We start from the raw sequence: 27,666 nt of genomic DNA, 5'->3' as shown, positions 1-27,666 counted from the left end.
AAAAAAAAAACTCAAAACCTAGCAGAAGACAAGAAATAACTAAGATCAGAGCAGAACTGAAGGAGATAGAGACACAAAAAACCCTTCAAAAAATCTATAAATCTGGGAGCTGGTTTTTTGAAAAGATCAACAAAGCAGACAGACCACTAGCCACATTATTAAAAAAGAAAAGAGAGAATACTCAAATAGATGCAATAAAAAACAATAAAAGGGATATCACCACAGATTCCATAGAAATACAAACCACCATCAGAGATTACTACAAACAACTATATGCACATAAACCAGTAAACCTGGAAGAAGTCGAAACCCTGAATAGACCAATAACAAAGGCTGAAGTTGAGGCAGCAATTAATAGCCTAGCCACCAAAAACGTCCAGGTCCAGATAGGTTCACAGCTGAATTCTACCAGACATACAAAGAGGAGCCGGTACCACTCCTTCTGAAACTATTCCAAACAATCCAAAAAGAGGGAATACTTCCCAAATCATTTTATGAGACAAACATCATCCTGATACCAAAACCTGGCAAAGATTCAACAAGAAAAGAAAACTTCAGGCCAATATCCATGATGAACATAGATGCAAAAATCTTCAATAAAATACAGGCAAACTGACTGCAACAGCGCATCAAAAAGCTTATCCATCATGATCAAGTAGGCTTCATCCCACGGATGCAAGGCTAGTTCAACATATGCAAGTCTATAAACATAATTCACCATATAAACAGAACGAAAGACAAAAACCATGTGATTATCTCAATAGATGCAGAGAAGGTCTTTGATAAAATTCAGCAGCCCTTTATGTTAAAAACTCTCAATAAACTAGGCATTGACAGAACATATCTCAAAATAATAAAACCTATTTATGACAAACCCACAGCCAGTAACATACTGAATGGGCAAAAACTGGAAGCATTCCCTTTGAAATCTGACACTAGACAAGGATGCCCTCTCTCACCACTCCTATTCAATATAGTATTGGAAATTCTAGCCAGAACAATCAGGCAAGAAAAAGAAATAAAGAGTATTCAATTAGGAAAGGAGGAAGTCAAATTGTCTCTATCTGCAGACAACATGATTGTATATTTAGAAGACCCCATCGTCTCAGCCCAAAATCTGCTGAAACTGATAAGCAACTTCAGCAAAGTCTCAGGATACAAAATCAATGTGCAAGAATCACAAACATTCTTATACACCAATAACTGACTTAAAGAGATCCAAATCAAGAACGAACCGCCATTCACAATTGCTACAAAGAGAATAAAATACCTAGGAATACAACTAACAAAGAAGGTAAAGGACCTCTTCAAGGAGCACTACAAACCACTGCTCAAAGAAATAAAAGACACAAACAGATGGAGAAACATTCCATGCTCATGGTTAGGAAGAATCAATATCGTGAAAATGCACATACTGCCCAAAGTAATTTATAGATTCAATGCAATCCCCATCAAGCTACCAATGACCTTCTTCACAAAACTGGAAAAAACCACCTTAAACTTCATATGGAACCAAAAGAGAGTCCACATAGCGAAGACAATCCTAAACCAAAAGAATAAAGCTGGAGGCATCACATTACCTGACTTCAAACTATACTACAAGGCTACAGTAATCAAAACAGCCAGATACTGGTACCAAAAGAGATATAAACCAATGGAACGGAACAGAGGCCTCAGAGGCAATGCCACACATCTACAACCATCTGATCTTTGACAAACCTGACAAAAACAAGCAGTGGGGAAAGGATTCCCTGTTTAACAAATGATGTTGGCGAAGTTGGCTAGCCATGTGCAGAAAGCAGAAACTGGACCCCTTCCTGACACTTTACACTAAAATTAACTCCAGATGGATTCAGACTTAAATATAAGACCTAACATCATAAAAACCCTAGAAGAAAATCTAGGCAAAACCATTCAGGACATAGGCATAGGCAAGGACTTCATGACTAAAACACCAAAAGCATTGGCAGCAAAAGCCAAAATAGACAAATGGGACCTAATTAAACTCCAGAGCTTCTGCACAGCAAAAGAAACAATCATTAGAGTGAACCAGCAACCAACGGAATGGGAAAAAATTTTTGCAATCTACCCATCTGACGAAGAGCTAATATCCAGAATCTACAAAGAACTAAAACAGATTTACAAGAAAAAAACAAACAAGCCCATTCAAAATTGGGCAAAGGGTATGAACAGACACTTTACAAAAGAAGACATATATGAGGCCAACAAACATATGAAAAAATGCTCATCATCACTGGTCATTAGAGAAATGCAAATCAAAACTACATTGAGATATCATCTCACGCCAGTTAGAATGGCGATCATTAAAAAATCTGGAGACAACAGATGCTGGAGAGGATGTGGAGAAATAGGAACACTTTTAACAGTGTTGGTGGGAGTGTAAATTAGTTCAACCATTGTGGAAGACAGTGTGGTGGTTCCTCAAGGACCTAGAAATATAAACCCAGCAATCCCATTACTGGGTATATATCCAAAGGATTATAAATCATTCTATTATAAGGACACATGCACAGCAATGTTCTTTGCAGCATTGTTTACAATAGCCAAGACTTGGAACCAATCCAAATGCCCATCGATGATAGACTGGACAGGGAAAATGTGGCACATATACACCATGGAATACTATGCAGCCATAAAAAATGATGAGCTTGTGTCCTATGTAGGGACATGGATGAACCTGGAAACCATCATTCTCAGCAAACTGACACAAGAACAGAAAATCAAACACTGCATGTACTCACTCATAGGCAGGTGTTGAACGATGAGAACATATGGACACAGAGAGGGGAGCATCACACACTGCGGTCTGTCGGGAGAAAATAGGGGAGGAACGGCAGGGGGTGGGGAGTTGGGGAGGGATAACATGGGGAGAAATGCCAGATACAGGTGATGGGAAGGAAGGCAGCAAATCACATTGCCATGTATGTACCTATGCAACAATCTTGCTTGTTCTTCACGTGTACCCCAAAACCTAAAGTGCAATAAAATACATATTTAAAACAACAACAACAACAACAACAAAGTTTCCCTTTGCATGTTAGTGCTTCTTTCTTTCAAAGAACTCCCTTTAGCATTTCTTGCAAGGTGGGTCTTGGTGGTGGTGAATTTCCTCAGCTTTTGTTAGACTTCATCTCTCCTTCAAATTTGTATGACAATTTTGTTGGACCAAATATTCTTGGGTGTCAGTTTTTTTTTGTTGTTGTTTGAGTGCTTTGAAAATGTTGTTCTACTCCCTCCTAGCCTGCATGACTTCTGTGGAGAAGTCTGTTGCCCCATGAATTGGAGCTCCTTTATGTTATTTGCTTCTTATCTTTCATCGCTTTTAGTGTCTTCTCTTTGTCCTTGTCCTTTGAAAGTTTGACTATTATATGCCTTGGCGTAGTCTTATTTGGATTGAATCTGTTTGGTGTTCTCAGGCCTTCCTTTACCTGGACATGTAAATCTTTCTCATGTCTTGAAAAGTTTTCTGTTATTATTTCTTTGAATAATCTTCCTACCCCTTGCTCATGCTCAGCTCCCACTTTAAGGCCAATGACTCTTACATTTGCTATTTTAATACTATCTTATAATTCTCAGATTTGGTCCTTTGGGGGTAATTTTCAGTATCTTGCAGGTATTCTTCATTCCTTTTCCTTCTATTTTATTTTTTTATCCTCTGACTGTATATTTTCAAATAGCCAGTCTTAAAAGCTCACTGATTCTTTCCTCTGCTTGGTTCATTCTGCCATTAAGAACCTCTAAAGAGTTGTATAGTTCAGCAAATATATTTCTCAGTTCCAAGATTTGTGTGACTTTCTAAATTATTTTAATCTCTTTGTTAAATTTCTCTGATAAATTTCTGAGCTGCTTTTTTGTGTTATCTTGGAGATCACTGAGTTTACTGAAAACTACTATTTAGAACTCTTGGTCTAAGAACTCACAAATTGCCACTTCATTAGAGTCACTAAATTTCTGCTTTTTGTCCTTTTGGGAAGGTCATAGTTCTTTGTTTGCTGTAGTTTTTTGTGAGTATATGTCTATGTCTTTGCCTTGAAGGATTATTTATTCCAGTCTGCTTTGTCCAGTTTGTTTTGAATTTTATTGACTATATCTGCTTAGCAAATCTTTACTGTTAGTTTCCTGCCTCCTTTTTGGCTCTAGGTGGCACCTTCAACCCAGGTTCACCTTGGAGCTAGTAAATGGTTTGACCACAGCCTGTCCCAAATGAGGGAGGTCCCAAAGGGTTTAAGGCAGCAGTGTGGGAAGGCTGGCTAGGAATTCACACCCAGGGGGCCAGGGGAATATACCTCCTGCAACTACTCTCATTTGGTACTTCCTTTGGCTGAGTTACAGAGCAGAGTTTCTGGGCTGGGGATGGTAGCCTAGCCTTGCTTGTTTATCTCTGCCTGTCCTCAGGAATATTTCTCCTTTCAGGCAGTCACAATGCTACCCATCAGTTAAGGCAAGGACAAGTCTCCTGACAGGGAACCGAAGTTGGGAAGCTGGCTGACCACTTCAATTTTTCTTTTTCCAGTATAGAAATTGTGAGTTGAGGGTAGATTTTCCACATAGTAGGTGCCTGGCAGAATGGGAGGGAGGAGTATCACAGATGTGGAAGTGTAGTTCTTTCTACCACCTGCTCAGAGTTTTTCTACCTCTCTTTGGCCCCAGGAAGTATCTCATCTAGCTTGAGCTCTGGGCTGTTGCTGGTGGAAGATCTTGGCACTGTATATTTGTTTTAGTTATTTTGTTGGGGCAAGAGAAGCCAGCTTATCTTACACTGCCATTTTAAAACCAGAGCCAATATTTTCTTAAAAGGACACAGAAATTAGTAACCAAGAGGTGGGTGAGGCAGAAGACACACACCTCCCCACAACACAAACAGTTGGATTTCATAAAGAGCTTCTGTTCTAGGATAGAATATTGTTTGCTAGGAAAAACAAAAAACCAAACAAACAAAAAAGAGCTTCTGTTCATCTAAAGACACCATTAAGAGAGCAAAGTGGCAAGCCACAGAGTAGAAGACATACAAAGAATATGCCAGGCATGATGCCTCACACCTGTAATCCTAGCACTTTGAGAGGCTCAGGTGGGTAGATCACTTGAGCTCAGGAGTTCTAGACTAGCCTGGGCAACATAACAAAACCCTGTCTCTACAAAAAGTACAAAAATTAGCTGGACATGGTGGCATATGCCTATAGTCCCAGCTACTCGGGGGACTGAGGTGGGTGGATCACTTGAGCCCAAGAGGTCAAGGCTGCAGTGAACTGAGATTGCACCACTGCACTCCATGCTGGGAGACAAAGTGAGACAGTGTCTCACATACAAAAAATATGTATATATAAAGGAACTCCTTAAAAAATATGACAGATAACCCAATAGAAATTAAACATATGAACAGATACTTAACTTCTTATCAGGAAAATTAAAAATAAAACCTCAACATGATACCACTACATACACCCCAAAAGGCTAAAATGAAAAGGACAGACAGTAACAAGAATTGTTGAGGATACAGAACAATAGAAATTCTTATATGCTGTTAGTAATAATGTCAATTGGTATAACTCCTTTAGAAAACTACTTAGCAGTTTCTCCTGAAGCTGAAGAGATTTATATATATCTCCCTATTTCCCCAGTAATTCTACTCTGCAGTATATACCTAACAGAAAAGTATACATAACTTCATCAAAAGGCAGATACATGGCAGTCGTATTTGTAATGGATCGAAACTAGAAAACCAGGTCAGGGGCAGTGGCTCATGCCTATAATCCCAGCACTTTCAGAGGCCGAGAAGGGAGGATCACTTGAGGTCAGGAGTTTGAGACCAGCCTGGCCAACATGGTAAAATCCTGTCCCTATTAAAAATACAAAAATTAGCCAAGCAGGGTGGTGGGTGCCTGTAAGCCCAACTACTGCTGAGGCAGGAAGATCACTTGAACCCAGGAGGTGGAGGTTGCAGTGAGCTAAGATCGTGCCACTGCACCCCAGCTTGGGTGACAGAGCAAGACTCTACCTCAAAAAAACAAACAAACTGGAAAACCAACAAAATGTTCACCATAAAAAGAATGAATAGATTGTAGTATAATCTGCACAGCAATGAGAACAAATAATTTACTGCTACATACAGCAATATGGCTGAATCTCACAAACATAATGCTGGTCAAAAGAAGCCAGAGACAAGCATACATACTGTATGATTTCATCATATGAAGTTCAAAACCATGTAAAATTAATCAATCTATAATTAGAAGTCAGTATAATATTTATCGTTGGGTAGGTGTTGGGTAGTGACTAGAAAGGGACACAAGGAAGTATCTGAGATGTTGGTAATATTCTGCTTCTCGTTCTGGGTATTCATTATACAACAGTGTTCACTTGCTGAAAATCCACCGTGTTCTAATATGTATAATACACTTCAAACAAAAGTTCACTTAAAAATACACAATACAATTTCTTGGAAAACAAGTTAACACTTGATTTGCATATCTATATGAAACAATGTGTGCATAATGACAACGTACTTTTGAAAAACTACTAAGGATCTAATAAACAACAAAATTTACTATTTTAAAATTACAACAGTTAAAATGTACTGTTACAAAATGGTAATAACACACATAATAGGCAAATCAATGGAACAAACTAGAATGAATAGAAAGATTTTTACTGTAGCACAGATAGCATTTTAATATATGTGCCTTCACTTGTGCACTTAAATAAAATTATTAAATCTATATTGAGTGCTTGCATACAAAAGCTTTAGCTTCTATAGTACTGCTAATCAAATAAGTTTTATGGACAGGGAAAGCACCACATATATATAATAGAAAGAAATTGCCTAAAAGAAACAAGAGGATTTTGGTCAATGCTATCAATTCATTCAATCATTTCACCTCTCTGGGCTTCACTAACTGACTTTTAAAATGATAGATTTGAAACAGGATGCTTTCTATGACTTACAATCAAATTAATCAAAAATAAGAATTGTGGACAGGAGGAGAAGAACAAAGATGAAAGTTAATTTTAAAGCTTAGGACAGTACACAAGATAATAAAGGTAGAAACAGTCATCAGATTTATCCAGCAAAAATCAATATAAGGCCAGAAGTCAACTAATGAAAAGAAAAAAGAGAACTGAAAAGTGGCAAGACATTACAAATAAACCTGGTTTAGGGATTAAGGTAAGTTTCCTTGAAGTCCTAGAGACATAACCTATAGCACGACACTACAAACCACCTCATTTCTACCTTAGTAGATAACTATAGGTTGATTATCCTGAACATTGTGCAATACCCACAAACAGATTGAGTTATATAAAATCTACATACTCTAAACTAGTATTACTAGAACTAGTATTGCTAGTATTACTACTGTAACTCAAGGACATACTTACCTTGCGAATGGAAGACGCATCAACTTGCATTGTTTACTAATTCGTTTCTTCTTGCTAGCCGACAGTAGAAAGGAACTCTGATGGAACTATTTTTGAAAAGAATAAAGAATATTGAAAGTTTTTAACCTTATTAAATCACATTAGTTATAACAGTACCAAATTATACAATGACATCAATAGTAGAAGAACAATTCTTCCATCTGCCTTTAATAGTTTAATGAGAATAATGTGATAAGGTTAAAACACAGTTCATCCTTAATCATGCCAACTAAAAACAATCAGTGCCAATATTTTAGTATATAACCGCAACGTTCTTCTCTGTGTAGGAATAAACACATATGAGTATACCTACACATACACAATATCTTTAGATATATGCAATATGTTCATGTCTACATATGTATTATATAATATTTTATTGAATTTTATAATACGTCTTTTAAATGGCTTTTAAAAATTAAAAATTTGGTGATTTTAATATATGTTTTATATTTTTGCTTATCCATATTCCTCAATTTTCAGATACAAACATGTTTTAATTATTTAATAAGGACCAGAAAATTAGGCAACACACAACCATGTTTATTACAGAGCTAAGCCTAATAGACATAAGGGTACGGTGCCAAATTATCAAGCTGATTTTAAATGAAAATGCAAAAAACCTAGAATAGCTAAAAAAAAAAAAAATTTTTTTTTGAAAAAGAAAAAAGTTAGAGGGTTACAGTGCTTAAGACAGTGTAGTAATAGCATAATGACAGAAAAATAAATCAATGATATAGAACAGAGAGTCCAGAAATGGATTCACATATATTTAGTCAATTTTTGACCAAAGCACAAAGGTCAAATGGGGAACCTAAACTTCCACACTCACCAGGCTATAACAAGCGAACTCTCTTCCAAATCAGGCGTACCATCAGAAAAGGCATGGGACAGCCCAGTGCTAAGAGTACATCTCCACCCAGCAATGTCACTGGAGGACATATTTGGATCTCCATCCTGTTTCATATTCTTTTTATGATATGGTCAGTTGAGTGCAGTCATTAAAAGAAGGCAGAGACTCTCAGGAAAAAATAAAGTTTATTATACTCACAGGTCCTAGAGACAAGAGGTACAGCAGGCCATGCAGAGCCACAGAGAAAAGACACTAGGGTGCGGTCAGGAGGCAGAAGATGAGAACGAGGGGAGGGTTTAGGCCAGGGCCTATTAGAGTTTCCATAGGAAAGGCAAGGCAGGACAGGGTGAATAGTCTAGAATTGGCTAGTTTGAATAATTTTGGCAAGCTTTAAGACATAGGAGAGGTGGGTCCCTGGAAACTTAGTACCTGACCCAGAGACAATCAAAGCAGAGGATGATTGCCTCCTGAGATATAAGGGCCAGACAGGGGAGGTATGGCTCTGGATTAGTTAGGTTCCATATCAAAAGTGCTATGGTTTGAGTGTCTCCTCCAAAACTCATGTTGAAACTGAATTACCATTGTGGTGGTATTAAGAGGCAGGGCCTTTAGAGGTAATTAGGTCATAAGGGCTCTGCCCTCATGAATGGATTAATGCTGTTACTGCAGGAGTGGGTTAGTTGTAGGAGTCTGGCCTCCTTTTCTGTCTTGCATGTTTTCTTGACCTTCCACCTTCTGCCATGGGATGACCCATGCCAGATGTTAGCATCATGCTCTTAGACTTCCCAGTGTCCGGAACTGTGAACCAAATCAATCTCTGTTCTCTATAAACTACACAGTCTTTTTAGAGAATGAAATCTCAAATGAAAAAAGAAAACAATCAATTACCCTGTCTGTGGTATTCTCTTTATAGCGGCAGAAAACGGACTAAAACAAAAGACATGTTCCTGGCTGGCCCCTTGCTATCTCTAAGAATTGGCTAGCCCTGAGAAGAGCAGTGTCTCCAGTCAATAATGTTTTAAAAGATGTAAAAACATCATAATATACAGAAAATAAAATGTATATATGCTATACATCCCATTCAGTGATAGGAAGGAGTTCCCCTCCCTCTCCTCTATGGTGGGGACAGAAGTGGTTTAATAAAGAACTAGGATTTTCATCACTCTTCAGAAGTAACAACCTTCCCCCTTCATTATCCTCCTCATCCTCATGTCAGCAGAGGCTATGATAGTAATCAGATGCCCTTCCCTGTTCCAGCCATAGTGGTGTCAGCCTGAACTCCCAGCCCCACTCATCAGTTACAGGCATACATCCCCATCACAGTGTTGTCAAGAGAGACTGAATGGGAAGTCTAAACTTCAGTCCCGACTTGGCAGTTGGCAGCACCTCCCCTTACCACCAGTGTGGTGTCAAAGGAGGTTTGCTTAAATAGAAGATGCAAATAAAATCCAATGTCTTATAATGCACATAATATGTCCAAAATATAATCGAAAATCAGTCACTCATCATACCAAAAATCAGGTAATCTATATTAGAATGAGAAAGGACAATAGATACCAACACTGAGATGACACAAATGTTGGAATCATATGACAAAGATTTTAAAACAAGTATCATAAAAATGCTTTAACAAGCAATTACTAACATGCTTAAAACGAATGAAAAAATTGGAACATCTCAGCAAACAAATAAATGTGAAGAGCCAAATAAAGCTCAGAACTGAAAATATAACCAAATAAAATAAATTAAATGGGCTCAACAGCAAAACAGAGAAAACAAAAGGGAGAAAAAAATCTGTGAACTTGGAGATAGAACAATAAAAATTATCCAAACTGAACGAGAGAAAAGAGACTGAAAAAAATAACAGAGGAGCTGGGTGCGGTGGCTCATGCCTGTAATCCTAGTACTTTGGGAGGCTGAGGTAGGCAAATCACCTGCAGTCGAGAGTTCGGAACCAGCCCAACCAACATGGAGAAACCCCGTCTCTACTAAAAATACAAAATTAGCTGGACATCATGGCTCATGCCTGTAATCCCAGCTACTTGGGAGGCTGAGGCAGGAGAATTGCTTAAACCCAGGAGGCGGAGGTTGCAGTGAGCCAAGATCATGCCATTGCACTGTAGCCTGGGCAACAAGAGCAAAACTCTGTCTCAAAAAAATAAATAATAACAATAATAATAATAAAATAACAGAGGGCCAGGGATTTGTGGAACAGCAAAAAAGATAAAACACTCTTGTCATCAGAGTCCTAGAAGAAAAGGAGAACGAGAAAGAGGGCAGGACTGGAAAAGTATTTGGAGACATAATGGCAGAAAATTTTTCCAAACTTGATAAAGACATGAACCTACAAATTCAAGAGTCTGAGTGAACCCCAAAAAGAAACCCAAGGAAATTCATGGCAAAACACATCAAAGTCAAAATTCTCAAAACTAAAGAGAATTTAAGTATTGAGAGAGAAATGGCATCTTACCTACAGTTAACAAACCAAAAAAAGCATTGGCTCAAAGTTAGAAAAGTAACAATGAATCACAAAAAGGCAAAAGAGCTTATTAAAGATAAAAGCAAAAAATATATGAAACATCAAACATAAATTAGAATTAAATTAGAAAGATGGTTCTTTGTTTTTTTTAAGATGGTTCTTTTAAAAGAATAAAATAAAATAGAAAAACCACAACAATCTAAGATAGTGCAGGAAAAAGAAAACAAATAAAAGCCCAAATACACAAAATTAACCGACTGAAGAAATACAACACAGACAAAATTAAAAGAATAATGAGAGACTACTTTGGTCAACTCTGTGAGCATAAATTAAAAACTTAAATGAAACAGATAACTTTCTAAGGAAAGATAATTTAATAAAACTAAAAACAAAACAGAGAATGACATTTTCCAAGGGGACCATTATCCATAGAATAAATAAAGTCAGCAAAAAGCTACTATCACTCTCATCAAAAAAGTCCCAGGTCCAGATGGTTTCACAGAATGACTCTACCATACCTTTAAAGAAAAACAATTCTAATACTGTGTCACTTTTCCAGGACATAGAAAAAGTAAAACATCCAAATTATTTTTATGAGCTTAGCATATATAACATTTTTATCAATGCCTATAGACTGTATGGTCTTATTTTTTTCTACGTATAGAAAAAAATCTTCAGAGCCCTCACTTATAACAACAGAAAAATCCTAAACAAAATTGGCAAAAAGGAATTCAGCAGCACATTAAAATAAAAATAAATCACTTCTGAACTTTATTACAGAAATATAAAATTAGGGAAGTTACTAAAATAAATAATCATACTAAGACACCTAAAAAGACCACATCATCATCCTAAAAAGATACTTGCATTATTTAGCATTATTTTTATTTAAAAAGCTCAATCAAAGAGGGACTGCAGGAAAAATATATACCTTACTTATTTATATGTAAAACAAACATCATTCTTACTGGGGAAATACTACCTGACGTTGTATAAATATTTATTGCATCCTACTATGTTCTAGATATTGTTCTGGTAAAGACATCCCTGCACTCAAGAAACTTGCATTCTGATGGGATGAATAATAAACAAAATTGTCATACAGCGTTAAGTGTTAAGGAGAAAGATTAAAGAAGAAAAGCAGAATATGAAATGTAGGTGCAGGCATGGGAAGTGTTTAAATATATGCAGAGTTGCTAGGGAAGGCTTCACTGTAGTCACTTTTGAGTCAACATTTGAAGGATGGGCACTTGTCACATGCAGACAGAACATGTAGAAAGGTACTGTGGTAGCAGCTCACCTCTGTTTGAGGGAGTGGGGAAAGAACTGCACTGAAAAGGTTAAAGAGTGGAAGAAAGAGGAGAGTAGCAAATGAGGTAGAAGAAATAACAAGAGTTTCAGTTTTCAGATCAAATAGGCAATAGATAAGACACCAATGGAGAGTATTAAGCAGAGACTAACGTTTTAACAGGATCACTCTGGCTGTTATAAGAGAATACACAGAGAAGCAGAGCAGAAGAAGGCCAAGTTGGGATGCTATTATTAATACAATACGTAATAAGAGATAATGGTACCTTGGACATGGGTAGTTAAAAGAGGGTTGTGAGAATTGCAGACTGATTTTGAAGGCAGAACTAAAAAGATCTGCCAAAGGATCAGATATGGGGTGTAAGAAAAAGATAGGAAGAGAGTTGTGATTACCTTAGATGCAAATCAAAAAAGGAACATTTCACTAGTTAGAAATGTGAAATTTGAGATGCCTTTTAGACATCCAAACAGATGCCAAGTAGGTAATTAGATATAAATTGTCTGGAGGTCAGAAGAGATGGTCAGGCTGGAGTTATAAATTTGAAAGTCATCAGTATACAGTAGTAATTAAGACCATAAGATAGAACAAAATTATTTAGGGGGAGTGAATATAGATAGAGAAGTCCAAGAATTGAGTTGTAAGGCATTCCCAAAACTTAGGAAAATAAAGAGAAACCAGCAAAGAGACTGAAAAAGAATAGCCAGAAATGTAGGAAGAGACTTAGGAGAGAGAGTGTGGTATTCTAAAAGTCATGTGAAAGTCAATATAAGAACCAGAATTATCCATGGGTTTTCACAACATGGACATCAATGGTGACTTTCAGGATTTAGTGTATTGGTAGTGAAAACCAAATTGGAATGGGATCAAGAGAAACTAGAGATAATGAACAAATCTCTCAAAAAGTTTTGCTGTAAAGGCAAGAAGAGAGCTGAGATAGTAGCTGGAAAGTGGAGTAAGAGGTTTATTTGGTTTTGATTTTTTTTTAAAATGAGAGATGATAACATTATTACATCCCTGATGGGAATAATCCAGAAGGGAGGGAAAAAATTAATGATGCAAGAGGGAAAGGCACTCTACACTAACACAAGCCAACAGCAATGGACAACCCAAGTGTCCATCAACAGGAGCCTATTGAAGTAGATTACAAGTCCACTCTAGATCTATCTGAAGCAGCACCAAAAAAGAATGAGGAATCACTCCACGTAATCATATGGAGAGATCCCCAAGGTATGTCACATAAAAAGTAAGGCATAGAATATCTGGTATAGCACACTATCTTTTGTGTAAAGAAGAAAAGAAAGAAAAGATTTATTTGTTTGTTTTTATATAAAGAAAGAGATTAAAGCAATCACCTGAATGAGGTACAAGGAGAAGAGAGAATGGAGAGGAAAATAGCTGGAGGCGGACAAAAGCATGTGTGAAACTTTATTCTATACTTTTCAGAACTCATTCTGATGTTAGAACAGTATGTCTATATGACCCATCACCTGCTCCCACTTAATAACATCTAGAAAAAAAGAGAATTTAAAATTTGGTATGCGGCTGGGCATGGTGGCTCACACCTGTAATCCCAGCACTTTAGGAGGCCGAGGAGGGCAGATCACCCAAGGTCAGGAGTTCAAGACCAGCCAGGCCAACATGGTGAAACCCTGTCTCTACTAAAAATATAAAAATTAGCTGGGTGTGGTGGTGCACGCCTGTAATCCCAGCTACTCGGGAGACTGAGGTAGGAGAATTGCTTGAACCCAGGAGGTGGAGGTTGCAGTAAGCAGTGATTGTGCCACTATACTCCAGACTGGGCGACAGAGTAAGACTCTGTCTCAAAAAAAAAAAAAAAAAAAAAAAAAAAAAAAAAAAAAAAAACTTGATAAAAAAAAAAAAAAAAAAAAAAAAAAAAACTTGATAAATTGTTAAATAGTAAGTTAAATAGTAAGTTCAAGAAAGTAGATACCACGGTTGTATACTGTGCCTTCACCTCCAGCTTCTCCATCTACCTGCTGCCCAGTTTTTACTTTTTTTAGTTTAGATGTTGACTTCAACCCTCTTAGTTCTCCAAAGAGAACCACATGAAAAGCATTTGCGAAATCTAAAATTTGTTTTAGAAAATGGTATAAAATAGGATCAGCGTCTATTTTTTCCCCAAATTGTTTTTCAATTGTGTCCATCTTTTAAAAAAATAAAACCCCAAAGTCTTTCCTAATTTAAAATGCTACCTTTCTACTAATATCTTTATGGTTCTGGGTCTATTTAGGGGCCATTATGTTCTGCTGACCTGTCTAATCCTGCTACTTTTAATAAAAACTAAATTTTCATATGACAATTTCAATAACCAATTATACAAAATGATAATATGCTGTTAGCTAGTTAAAAGTGATATTATCATCAGTCCTTTGCACAAAATTTGAAATATGAATCTCTAAACTTGATGTTACTTAACTAAATCTCAGTGATCCTGAGTAATCTAAAGAATGATGCTATTTACATAGAAATTATACTTACCTCAGAAAGACTGCTCATTTCAATTGCAGTTATCAAGTTATTGTTCATGAGAGCTTCTATGTCTATAAGCTTCTTATTCTGTACATGTAAAATAAAGACCCCTTTTAATTAGTTAAGACTTAGAGTTTATTATAATATCAAGCATTTATGAATGCCGTCCATATGAAAAAACTTAAAAAATAATTGATATCACATTGAGCAAAAAATTGAGATCACATTCAGCTAAAACGGTACTGTATTATATAGTACCAGTACCAAACAGTATTATATAGTCCAAATAGTCATACATATCATACATACATACATGTACACACATACACACACATATGTTGAATGATTTGAAACTGACAATTAAAACTTTTCCTATAAACATTTTTCTATCTTTTCACAGTAATATATCACATGGCAACAGAACAAATTGTCAGCCACAGGAATTTAACCCACGAGTAGAGTAGGTCCTTTTTCCATTTTAAGTAAGTTCTACTTATTTTAGATTTAGATCTATAGTTGCAGCCTAGCTAATCACTGGCTCTCACTGCCCTGTCTGTGAACAGAGTTGAAATTTGGGGGGGAAAAAAAGCAACAGCTATAATCTTCATTCTGCTTGGCTTGTAGCCAGGTAAATGCTGAGATTAAAAAAGAATAACAACATTCTGGAACTCCCTTCAATTCACTGGAAGAACTATGACCATCTTAAAGTACCACGCTTCGCTTATAAGCAATCAAATATTGATCAGGGTATTATACTGGTTCACACAGCACACAAGTGCACATTTAGAATGTAGATTTAAAACACATATTTTATTAACCATTAACAGTTTGTCCTATAATATAGATTTACACGGCATACTGACTTTCAATAATTTTTCACAATTAGAGATTTGAAAAATATTTTAAGAGCTTCCACAATAATGCGGCTAAAAGATTTAAGTTACAATTTGGAATTCAAAAACAACATAGCTTCCATACCAAGTTATTTAGCTTTAGGCGAAGAAATGTGTTCTCAAAATTCAGTTTCTCTACTTCTTTTTGCAATAGCATCTTTTCAGTTGTAATTCTTCGAGAATTCTCTTTTTCTCTACTAAGAGCCTGAGCTAATGCCCTGTTGTTGTGCTTTAAAGAAATTTTGAAAATAGAAGAATTGGCTGTAAAAAAGATTTTTAAAATGAGTTAATATTGAACTTATACTTAAATAAATTTTTATATTCTTTAGTAAAACTACATTAGACAAAAATGCATTTTACTTTATAAGTTTTAACTGAGGGTTGGAAAAGTGAATAACAATACAGATGCAGTTTTGAGAAAAATAAACCCAGAGTTTCAAGCTGAAGAAATGAAGGCTAGACAGAAGATGAAGAATTCAGGAGTTGTGAGGAATGCAGCATATGTATAAAAGTTAGGAATAAGAAGACTGCAGCACAGACACAGCATTCTATATGATTAGATCAGCCACAAAAAGGAAATCTTGATACTTGCTGCTCTACCTGCTTTACTACCTTTGACTAGCAGATAGAATACAGAAACTGATTCTGCAGCTCTAACTGGAGATGTCCCACAGGAATGAGGATAGCCAATCTGTGAAATTCTGAAGCCAGTTTCTACAGCTCCAGAACTGAACAAATTAGTTAATGCTCCCAAAGTCCATTTTTAACCTGAGTGATAGAGGTATACTTACCGTAATGTTAGACAGATAATTTAAACCCTGTCAGACCTTTTACTGACATCAAAAGATCCTACTTCTTATTTCTAGGCATCTACTGCAATCTGAACTTGACTTCTCTTTAAAAGTACTGTGTAAATATGATTTAAATCACTCCTGAAATGCTTTTCTGTTGGAAGCAAAGAAATTTTATTGTGAATTCCTTGGTAAAGCTTACCTTGTATATAGTATGTTCCCTTAGTACACTTAAAATATCATTATATTTTCATAATTTTAACTTATATGTCATAATTCAATAACATATGCCACAGAATAAAAGTATAGTGCATATGAAATAAGTTTTAAAAAATTTAATAATATTTTGTAAGTACTTAGGGAAAATCTGGGATTCTGCAAAACAGGATCCAAAATAGTACTTTATTTCTGGCACAGAGGGAGTAGTTTCAGATAGCCATCCTTGGCATAGCAAACGGAAACTGACTAGAACTGGTTTAGGATTTCCAGAAGATAAAGAGTAATAACATTTTCCTGTTGTACTCCTCAAAGTCAGCATATTCCCTCATAACACGGGGTATGGAATAATCTTGCCAAAAGGAGCAGACAAGAGCAGCGTAAGGGGTGGCCCTAGAGACCTGGGTGGGAGCTGCATCATAATTTACAGGCACCCAAGTGGCTGGGTTATTTTAGAAGGCACACATGATTGTCCTTCGCAGGAGCCATATCTATATCAGCAGGTAATGTGACTAAATGGATACCTCCCTTACTCCTGCTAAGATGGGTATGAACATTGAGATAATTTTCAGAAGTAATGAAAGTTTATCTTGGGGAGTTTTCCCACCTCCTTTTTTTCTCCCCTTCTGATGCCTTAACTCCAGAATTCACAAAATTCCATTTCCAAAGTGCTCAGTGTCTTCATAAGATTGCCCATATAAAGTCAAGCTCTACATCACCCTGTATGAGCCAACTTCTTCTGGGCTACCCATCATTCAGTTGCTGCAGCATGCCAGAACAATCTGCTACTCTTTTTATATCTTTTCCAGAAAATTCACATTGGTATGTTTTTCTGAACTGTAGGAAGTAGCTATCTTGGGCCACCCCAGCCTCAATGCTGAAAATTCAGCTGTCACCATTTAGGGTAAATAATCAAAACCATCCAACTAACAGGACTTGAAGGAGAAAGAAAGGCTCAGATTTAAAAAGTTATCAACTAAATAGTCGTTTTAGTAATTTTCTGTACTTGATAAAATAAGGTAGCAAACATGTAACAATTCTGGGGAAAAGTAAAAATGTGAGTGTATTTTAAAACTAGCGGCACTTACTTAGTATTTTTGTTTTTATTTTTGAAGCAAGAGAAACATTCAACTTAGCAGTCTTTGAAATTCTTTTGTCTTTCACATGTCTCTTAATTCCTGAGGTAAAAAGTGAGCCAGTTTCCATCACTGGGCACTCCATCACTAAAGGGAAAGAAAAAAATAATCATAGTATTTATTAATAAAAGAAAAAGAATAACTGATAGATACATTTTTTAAAGTAATAATCATGACTTAATATGCTTTCTGTATTATTTGCTAAACTTTGTATAAAATCTGAGTATAAATGTAATCAAAAGTGGCTTAAGGTATAATCCAAAAAGGTAAATGACTGTTTTTTTCATTCAAACCTACATTAATCATCTATGTACCAGGTGCAGGGTACAGATGACAGGATATGGTCTCTGCCCTCACGGAATGCATGGTACAATGTGGGTACAGACAGTGCTTTCATACAATGTAATAAGTGTAACCTTAGAGATATACACAGTGTTTAAAGGAAGTACAGAAGAGATATACATAATCCAAGGGGGTGAAGGGGGCTGAAGGAACAGCCAAGAAATCTTAAATTTGTTTGTTAGGTTTATGGCCTATTACAGCAACAGGAAGATAAAGATATCATTACATTGTAGTATTACAAGAGTAATGGCTACAATACACAAAGCAGAGGAGAAGTGATTAACTCTGCCTGGGCAGAGGAAAAGGCTCAGAAATAGCTTCACTGAGAAGCAGCAGTTGATGTTGAGCCACGTGCTTGGAGAAGACCAGTCTCCCCATGCCTTGATTTCTTCCCCAACCCTCCTTGCCTCTATGTGCAGAGATCAAAACAAAACACCCTGTCACCTGCACCTGCCTAACCCCTGATACTCAGCCTCTCCACCACTACCTGCCCTGAGTTCACAGGACTCATCTTACCATGTCAATCACAGCAAGAATCCCTCAACTCCCAGGTCACCTTCAACCCCCTCACTGGAATCCCCTTAGCTCTACACATCCCTCATCTGGTCCTGTGGTAAGCTGGGAAATGGACCCCCAAAATTACTAGGTCTCTTTAATTCTAAACCTCATGTGGGAAAAGGGCCTTTGCAGATTTGAATAAATTGAGGGCCTTATAATGGAGAGATTATCCTGGATTATCCAGGACAAGAGTCCTTACAAGACACAGCAAAGATGCAGGGTACAGATGACAGGATATGGTCTCTGCCCTCATGGAATGCATGGTACAATGTGGGTACAGACGGTGCTTTCAAACAATGTAAGAAGTGTAACCTTAGCGATATACACAGAGTTTAAAAGAAGTACAGAAAGAGATGCAGCCACATGTCAAGGACTGCAGCAGCTATCATGAACTGAAAAAGGCAAGGAACAGATTTTCCTGAAGAGCCTCCACAGAGAGTGCAGCGAGGCAGACACCTTGATTTCAGCCCAGTGACAAATGAATTTAGACTTCTGGCCTCCAGAACTGTGGGGATATACATTTCTGTTGTTTTAAGCACCTCATTTATGATAATTTGTTACAGCAGCCAAAAGAAACTAATACAGCCTGCCTATCTCACCCTTGCCAAAATCATGAGGTCCTCTGGAACTCACACTCCATCATCAACCAAACCTCTACAGCTTCAATCTCTTCTCTGAATGTTCCCTTCATCTTTTTGAACTACCCTCTCCCCTAAGGACACAGATTCTCCTGCAGTCCTGTCAGGCAGGGGCTGTTTTTCCTCCCACACGCCTTCTAGAAGCTACACCACATTCATGTGTACAGACTGTTCATCTTCCCTCCTCCCTAAAAGTTCTCATCCTTGAATATACTGTCACTAGACTCTATTACCCTTTCCCTTTCACTGCTGTTATCAATCCCTGGGTCACTCCTCTTTATGAATTGTTTCATATTCTCGCTCACTGTTATTCTGAGAACACTGAAGCAATCCACGGAGAACTTTCTCAAAACTTCCATTATATTACCTACCTACCATACCTGTTTCTGTACATTTGTTTTATCTCCTTTTGTTACGGACCAACTGTGTTCCTAGATACCAATCCATGCACTGGATCCCATCCTGTCCTGCCTCCTTAAAGACATCACTCCAACAATTCTTCCCTCTATGTCATCAATTTTTCCTTTTCCACTGGATCATTCTCATCAATATACAAACACACTGCTATTTCCCTCACCTTAAAGAACCCTCTTTTGTTCCCACTTCACACTCAGACTACCACTCCAATTCTCTGCAGATCTTTACAGCAAATCTCCTTGAAAAAATTGTCTATACTCAATTTCCAACTTTCTCATTAACTACTTCCATCAGGCTTTCACTTGGACTACTCCACCAAAACTGCTTGTCAAGGTCTCTGATGACTTCTGTGCTGCTAAATCTAAGTCAATTCTCAGTCTTCATCTAACTTGATCAGCAGTATTTTAATATGGTTAATTTCTCCTTCCTCAAAAATTATATTTCCTTGGGTTCCAGAACACCAGACTCCTAAGTTTTTTCCTACCTACCTACCTACCTGTTCCTCCTCTGTCACTTTTACAGGTTCTTCCAACTTCTAATATAGTCTTTCCTTGGACTTCCTCTCTTTACCTATGCTCCCTCCTTTGGTAATTTCACACAGTCTCATCACTTAAAATACCAGCCAGATGCCAAGAACTCCAAAATTTAAGTCCTCAGTTTGGATCTCTTTCCTGAACTCTGGATTCATATATCCAACTGTCTACTCTACAATTCCACTTGAATAACTAAAGTAAATGCATCAAATTTAACCTGCCCAAACCTGCTTCACTCAGAGCCTTCTCTATTTCAGTAACTTCATCCTTCCAGTTGCTCAGGTCAAAAATCTCTCTTACATCTCAATTTATCCTCACAATATATTTAAAATCTGACCACATCTCAGTGTGTCCATTGGTGCCAACCTAGTCAGAGGCACTATCATGTCTCACCTGAGTTTCTGTAAGAAGCTTTGACTCCCTATTTCCACTGTTGCTCCCCTATGGTGAATTAATCTATACAATCTAAAACTCTCCAATGGTTCCCACTTCTCTCCAAAATCCTAGTACAGTCTCTCCACTATCTCTGCTCTTCTCTAATTTGAACTCTTCCTTCTCTACTGCTATCACATTCTCCTCAGGCCACATTGGCTCCCAAGATCTAGCTTTTTGGAGCATATGCCAGGCATTCTTCAGTCTCAGGTCCTTAGTACTGGTTATTCTACATTTAGAATAAATGCTGTTTAGAAATCTCTTTCTCCTGATATACAAATGGCCCATTCACTCTCCTCTATCAAGTCTGCTCAAATGTCACCTTCTCAGTGAGGTCACTTAAAACTGTAGCTCCAGGCTGGGTGTGGTGGCTCATGCCAGTAATCCCAGCACTTTGGGAGGCTGAGTGGGTGCATCACCTGAGGTCAGGAGTTCAAGACCAGCCTGGCCAACATGGTGAAACCCTGTCTCTACTAAAATTACAAAAAAATTACCCAGGCATGACGGCGGGTGCCTGCAATCCCAGGTACTCAAGAGGCTGAGGCAAGAGAATTACTTGAACCTGGGAGGCTGAGGTTTCAGTGTGCTGAGATCATACCATGGCACTCCAGCCTGAGTGAGAGACAAAACAAAACTGTAGCTCCTTCCCCTAACATCTATCACTATCTAACCATATTATAGATTTATTTATTGTCTGTCTTTCCTAACCAGAATTTAAACTCCAGAAGATCATGGATTTTTATATTTTAGTCACTATATTCCCTAGCTCATAGAATAGTGTATGAAAAATGATGTCAACACAGTAAATATTTTTTGCATGAATAAATAAGTCTTACAAACCAAGAACTTATCAGGCATCAAGATTAGGAAGGCTATTCCAGGAAGAAAGACTGGCATGTATAAATGTATGAAAATGAGACATTTAAGAAAATACAAGTGGTCCCTTGATGCTTGAATGCTATGACTCGATTTCCCTGCTTCTCTTTATAGGAAAACTCCTTTAGAGAGTTGTCCATACTTGCTGTCTCCAATTCATCTCCTCCCAGTCTCTCTAGATCCACTACAATGAAATTTCTGCTCTCAACACTACCATATGGAAATTGTTAATTAAGGGCACTGTATTACTAAGTTGTTAAATTAAATACGGTGGTTAGGCCCCGTCTCTTTTTACTTGATCTGTAAAAAGCAGTCAATGTCAAATCATTCCTTCCTTTTGCAGTATGCTCTTCATTTGGCTTGCACAATAGCACATTCTTCTGTTTGTGCTGAGGCAGGGTTTTCTCCTGCCTCGCTGACCACTTCTCAGTCTCTCTTGCTGGTTATTCTTCATCTCTCTAACCTCTTACCACTGGAGTGCCCTAGGTCTCAGTTCTTGGATCTCATCTCTTTTATATCTACATATACTTCCCTGGGCTTTCAGCCAGTATCCTGGCTTTTAAATCTAAATACCAATAACTCTCAAATTTGTGTTCCCAAAGCAGACTTTTCCCTTCAACTCCAGATTTATTCATCCAACTGCATCTCCAACTAGGATTTCTAACTCGCATCTCAAATTTAACATGTCCTAAACTCTCCCCATCCCAACCAATCCACCATGTTCTCCCTAGTTCACTTAATGACAACTCCCTTTCAGTTGCTCAGGTCAGAAACTTCTCTTTCATATTCTATATCCACTCTATCATTAATTATGCTGGCCCAGCTTTCACAATATATCCCCTTGGACTACTTACCACTATTTCTACTGCTACCACTTTGTTCCAAGTTGCCATTCTCTCTCATATACGTTATTGCTATAGTTTCGTGACTGGTGTTCCTGCTTCCATTTTCTCCCCCACTATCTATTCTCAACCTAGCAACCACAATGATCCTTTTAAAACTTAATTCATGTTATTCCCAAAAAACTCTCCAGTAGCTTTCCATCTCACTTAGTCTTTAAAATGGCCTAGAAAGTACTATACAATTTGACACTTCTCCTCTTCCCTAATTTATCATCAGTGAACCTTTCTAATCCTTTTCATTAATCTTCCTCTTGCTCAAGAATCTCTGGCCACATTGTCTACCTTGACATGCTCTAAAGCAGAAACTTTTATTCCTTTTTCCCTTTGTATCAACTTTTCCTTCAAATGACCACAGGGCTTGCTCACTTCCTGGGATCACTTGCTAAAATATCACTTTCTTAGTGAACCTTCCCAGTCCAAAATTGTACACTTCCCAGTGTATAAATTGTACACTTACCCTATTCTCCCCTTCTGTTTTATTTTTCTCCATTAGCTTATCAATGTCTAAGATAAATCTAAATAGTTTATTTAACTTATTATCTGTTTTTTCCTACTAAATTGTAAGTTCAATGAAGGCATCAATTTTTGTCAAGTTTGTTTGCTTCTGTACCTTAGTACAGAAATGTGCCAGCCACATGGCAGCTGCTGGATAAACATTTGTGGAAGAAGTGACTATGAATGACTGGAAGAACTTTCCAATAGAAAAACTGCTCACTCTTGGAATGGGTCTCCTTTGAAAGTGTTAACCAGATATTGGGTGGAGTCAAGCAAATAACAGAAAGATGGTTTTAGAAGAAATTTCTGCAGTGGGGAATAAGTTGAACCAGAAACCTTTCAAGATTAAGGCTCACCAGGTGCAGTGGCTCATGTCTGTAATCCAGCACTTTGGGAGACTGAGGCGAGTGGATCCCTAAGTCAGGAGTTCGAAACCAGCTTGTCTAATACGGTGAAACCCTGTGTCTACTAAAAACACAAAAATTAGCCAGGCGTGGTGGAGCACGCCTGTAGTCCCAGCTACTCAGGAGGCTGAGGCAGAAGAATCGCTTGAACCCAAGAGGCAGAGGTTGCAGTGAGCCGACATCATGCCACTGTATTCCTGCCTGGGTGACTCCATCTCAAAAAACAAAAACAAACAAACAAAAGATTAAGGCTCAAAGGTTCTTCTAAACGTTTTGCCAAAAAGAAATTTTTAAAATCAAAGAAGATCACTATCTCATAGACAATAGAACACAGAAACTCCCCACAAATTGTTGCATCTTACACACCTGAAAGGGATCCTAACATAGAAATCTATCCATCTCCCAAAAAAATCCAGTCTGGAATATCAAATCTCATTTTACTAATTAGGAAACCACAGCTGGACTGCTCTCCCCAATAAGCTGGTTCTGACACAATTCCTTAATTTAATAAATGGCACTGTCAATCACCTATTTAAATTCTCATGCCAGAAATCTAGTAGTCTTCCTTAACACTGCACTGTCACCCCCTCCATCAATGACCTCACCAAGGGGCACTTCAGGAGCCATAAACAGGCACCTGGGGTACTGTTCAGGGTGATTTACCATACAGACACTAAGACATTATGATGGTGATTAGAACTGTGTTGGAGCCCCAATTCCAACGTTTCATAGCCATGTGATCTCAATACTTCTTCGTCTTAATTTCCAGATTTATAAAATCATAGAAAATAAGGGCAACTCCTTGCAGGGACTAAATGAGCCAATGTATGTACGGTGTCTATTATGGGACCTAGTATACAGTCAGCACTCAATACCAACACCTATTTATTACTACTCTGGAGACTCTTCCGGCCAGCATCTCAACTATCTCTAAATATAAAATACTCAGTTCCACATCCAATTCTCCTGAATTGGATACCTCGGCTAGAAAAATCTTTGTCCCTATTCTCTGCTGACATCCTACCTGCATATCAAGAAGACGCAGCTCAAGTTCCAAGTTCTCCCCAGTCTTCCATCACCCCTTCGCCTTCAGCCAGCCTCTCCAAAGGAGATGGCTCCTTCGAGAACTTTGGCACGCAGTCCCTAACATTCATTCCGCAGACAAGTACTGAGGGCTCACAATGATCTAGAAACTGCTCAACAAGCAGGGAGTAGAGCAGTTCCCAAAACAGAAATTTCTTAAGTAGCTGACCTAACTGGCGGCTTTCCCCGCTTGCCCTGCTGGGCGCTCAAATCTGAGACAAGAGGCCGTGACTCAAACCCAAAACAAGACTCCGTCAACGAACCCCTCGGAGCCGGAGACTGGCCGCCGTCCGGGATCCCGGGGGACAGAGGGCGGAGGACGAGCCGGAGGCCGAAGCGGACAGCGCCAAGCGAACTGGCTCAAGAACGGCACCTATCTCGCCAGAGAGGGAGCGGCCACGTCAAATACCGCAGGTCACTGACTTACCTCTCTTTCAGCGTGAGTTAACCGCCACCCAGCTCCGGGCGCTCTGGCGAGCAGCTAAGGCTGCGGCTCGGGTTTAAACTCAGCAACCGTTGGCGGTTGCCCCGTCAGCCAATCGGGTCCCGCGAGAGCGGTGCAAGGGCGTGCGGTTACCAGGAAGTGAAAGGCGGAAAAGGCAGGAGGGGGCGTGGCCAGGCGAGCCGGGGGCGGCCCAGTCTGCGTGATTGAAGCACTCTGTCGCCCCGTGTTGGTGTTGGTCCGCTGTCTCCCGAAGCGCTAATGAAAAAGGAAACGCTCCCCTGACATCGCTTATCAATCACATGTCTGAAAGGCTTGACAGGCACCTCAAGTCTGTTGTAAGGCTTATGTTGTTTACTGTGATACTACCCACCCACATTTTACCATTTCTTCTGCATCCTTGCATTCCCGATTGTGATGCCAGCACCTTTATTTAGTTTTCACTTAAAAGCTCTCCCCATTTTTCTTTTAACTTTCTAGGGGGAAAGCAGCAATAACATTTCGTTACAAACCTCGGATCTCATTAATGTTTAGGTCTTGCACTAATGGTCTGTTTTAGCTGAATATACAAGAATGACGTTTTCCATTATACACAACTAAATTTTAAAAATGTATCATTCACCTTATATTCCATGTCAATTCGCTTAGGTATTTTTCGCAAATGACTTTCATAATTTTTACAAAGAATTTGTAGAAACTACAAAAAATAAAATTTCCTCTTTGTATGCCATTGGACCGAAGATGAAAATAGCTTGTTAAATCAAGGTTCCAATAATTGATTATACAGTAATGCAGTCAACTTGATATTCTTGTCGATTTTTTGTTCATTCGAAGACATTTGAGAATTACAGCTTTCCATTCTTACTTTAGAGAATCTAGACAAATGATGCAAAACATGCTTTTGAGTTAAGACCTTTTAGTCTAATATATATCAAGATCAGTCTCCAAACAGATCTGGTTACATGAGTCTTATGTAAGTAGAAAATTATTTCTTGATTGTCCAGCTGCTAAAATTTCAGAAAACAGTAAAATAAAAATTTCAGTAACAGTGGGTTAGAAAGTAATATACTGGTTATAGAAATTTATGCTTACCTAGGAGTTAACTAGAACTATATTTTGTTTACCCAGCCTGACACATTAAATGCTCAATGTATGTTATATGTTTTTTAAAATGAACCTTGTAGTGACTGTGCCATTTAATGGTTATTTAATCTTGGCCAAACCACTTAATCTCTCTGGGCTTCTGTTTCCTCATTCGTAAAATGGAGGTTAATAACAGCATCCCATATATTTTTATGATGGCTTCAATCAGTGGACCCTTTTGTTCAAATACATTAAAACTGCTTTCTTCCCAATGCACACATTTTGTAGCTACAGCTTCAAAACCAAAACAAATAGAAAAGGAAGACAGGAAAGTCAGAGATAGGAGAGATGCTAAAAAATACCAAGACCTCTTTTTTATTTTTTTAAGTGCTATCTCAGAGCAGTTTAAAGGATTTAACTGCTTTGTAAATTGTAAAACCTCTTGAAAACGTAAATCTGTATCATATACAATCATAAACCTAAAAAGTATAATTAATTGGGTTAAATTTAATGTGATCTCAGCTTACATTTCAGTTATTTGCCTTTTGCCTCTTGGTATAATGGATAGAGGCAGGAGCCCTTGGTGAGAAGTCTGGAGATACAGTTAGCATAGTTGTGGCTGAGGCATTAGCTGTGTGTTCCTTGTTCCAACTATTTTATCTGTAAAATAAAAGTTTCATTAAATGAGCTCATAGTCCTATTGTGATACTCTCCTACACTGAGCACTGATTTTGTTCCTCCCCATCTGTTCTCCTTTATTCTTATACTCATTAGTTGCCTGATTTTCTCTACCCTAGGACACAATTACTGGTACCAAAAAGGGATGGGAAGGAAAGGAGAAACGAAAGTGTAACTGTCAAAAAACCAAAAACCAAAAAACCCTCTTTAACATATCAGCATTAAACAAAAATCATCCAAGAACAGTCCCTGAGCAGGAGCCAAGTAAAGAATACTGAAAATCAACAAACCAATAAAACAAAGTAGAAAGAGTATACTTACATTTTATGAAACCATCTGACCTGACCATCTGTACCAGTCTGGCAGGTTCAATTGCACCAAGAAAAACTAACCCAGGCTGGTAGAAGCAGAAAAGAATATTGGGTGGGTTAAAGCATTTCTGGGTAGGATAGAGATACAGGCTTGGAAAACAAGGGGGCCTTGGCCACAGACAAGCACCTAGCCATACTCATGCTACCTAAAATAGCCCTTTGAGCATGCAGTTGATCTTGCACAGTCAACAGTGGCACTAGATGCTGCCACTGGGACCGCCACTGCTGCTGCATATGGGAAAAGTGGGCATGGTTGTACTGCAGTTTTCCCATCATTGCTGCCTGGCATTACTAGCTCCCGTTGCTAAACCTGGTTTGAGTGTGTCTGACTAGTCAAACCTGAATCATATGCTACAAGTCCTGCTGCAAGGGGGTCCTCAACAGCCTGTGTCTGGCTTTTATTATTGTCGTTGTTGATGATGATGATGATGATGGTGATGCTGCTGGCTTCTTAGTGAGACGTAGCCTAAACTCATAAGGTGAGAAATTACCCAAACTCAGGAAAGGCATTTTGAGCTAGGTGGGCAAAAAATGACACAGGCTTATTTCAGTATTTTATGCAACTTTACTACAATAATTACTTTTATTTTATTTAATAGAAACCGGGGCCGGGCGCGGTGGCTCAAGCCTGTAATCCCAGCACTTTGGGAGGCCGAGGTGGGTGGATCACGAGGTCAAGAGATCGAGACCATCCTGGTCAACATGGTGAAACCCCGTCTCTACTAAAATACAAAAAATTAGCTGGGCATGGTGGCGTATACCTGTAATCCCAGCTACCCAGGAGGCTGAGGCAGGAGAATTGCCTGAACCC

The 27,666-nt window shown here is 38.2% G+C and overlaps 1 protein-coding gene across 2 annotated transcripts in view; it reads right to left on the bottom strand.

Moving 5' to 3' along the window:
• Positions 1-24,856, bottom strand: part of SGO2 (shugoshin 2) — a 59,805-nt gene extending 34,949 nt beyond the window's left edge. The window contains exons 1-5 of one of the 2 annotated variants that reach the window (XM_017545207.2): positions 24,709-24,856; positions 17,554-17,688; positions 15,544-15,719; positions 14,575-14,652; positions 7,396-7,481 (exon numbers count right to left, since the gene is read on the bottom strand). In XM_017545207.2, the coding sequence (XP_017400696.1) occupies positions 7,396-7,481; positions 14,575-14,652; positions 15,544-15,719; positions 17,554-17,686 (473 nt within the window). In that variant the 5' untranslated portion in view covers positions 17,687-17,688; positions 24,709-24,856. The other variant, XM_017545208.2, reaches the window with a different exon arrangement.
• Positions 24,857-27,666: the final 2,810 nt, after the last annotated feature.

This window comes from Cebus imitator, unplaced genomic scaffold (genome assembly GCF_001604975.1).
Source record: "Cebus imitator isolate Cc_AM_T3 unplaced genomic scaffold, Cebus_imitator-1.0 Scaffold178, whole genome shotgun sequence".
Lineage (NCBI taxonomy): Eukaryota > Metazoa > Chordata > Mammalia > Primates > Cebidae > Cebus > Cebus imitator.
The sequence above is the reverse complement of the archived record's forward strand: the minus strand, read 5'-3'. Positions and strand labels throughout refer to the sequence as shown.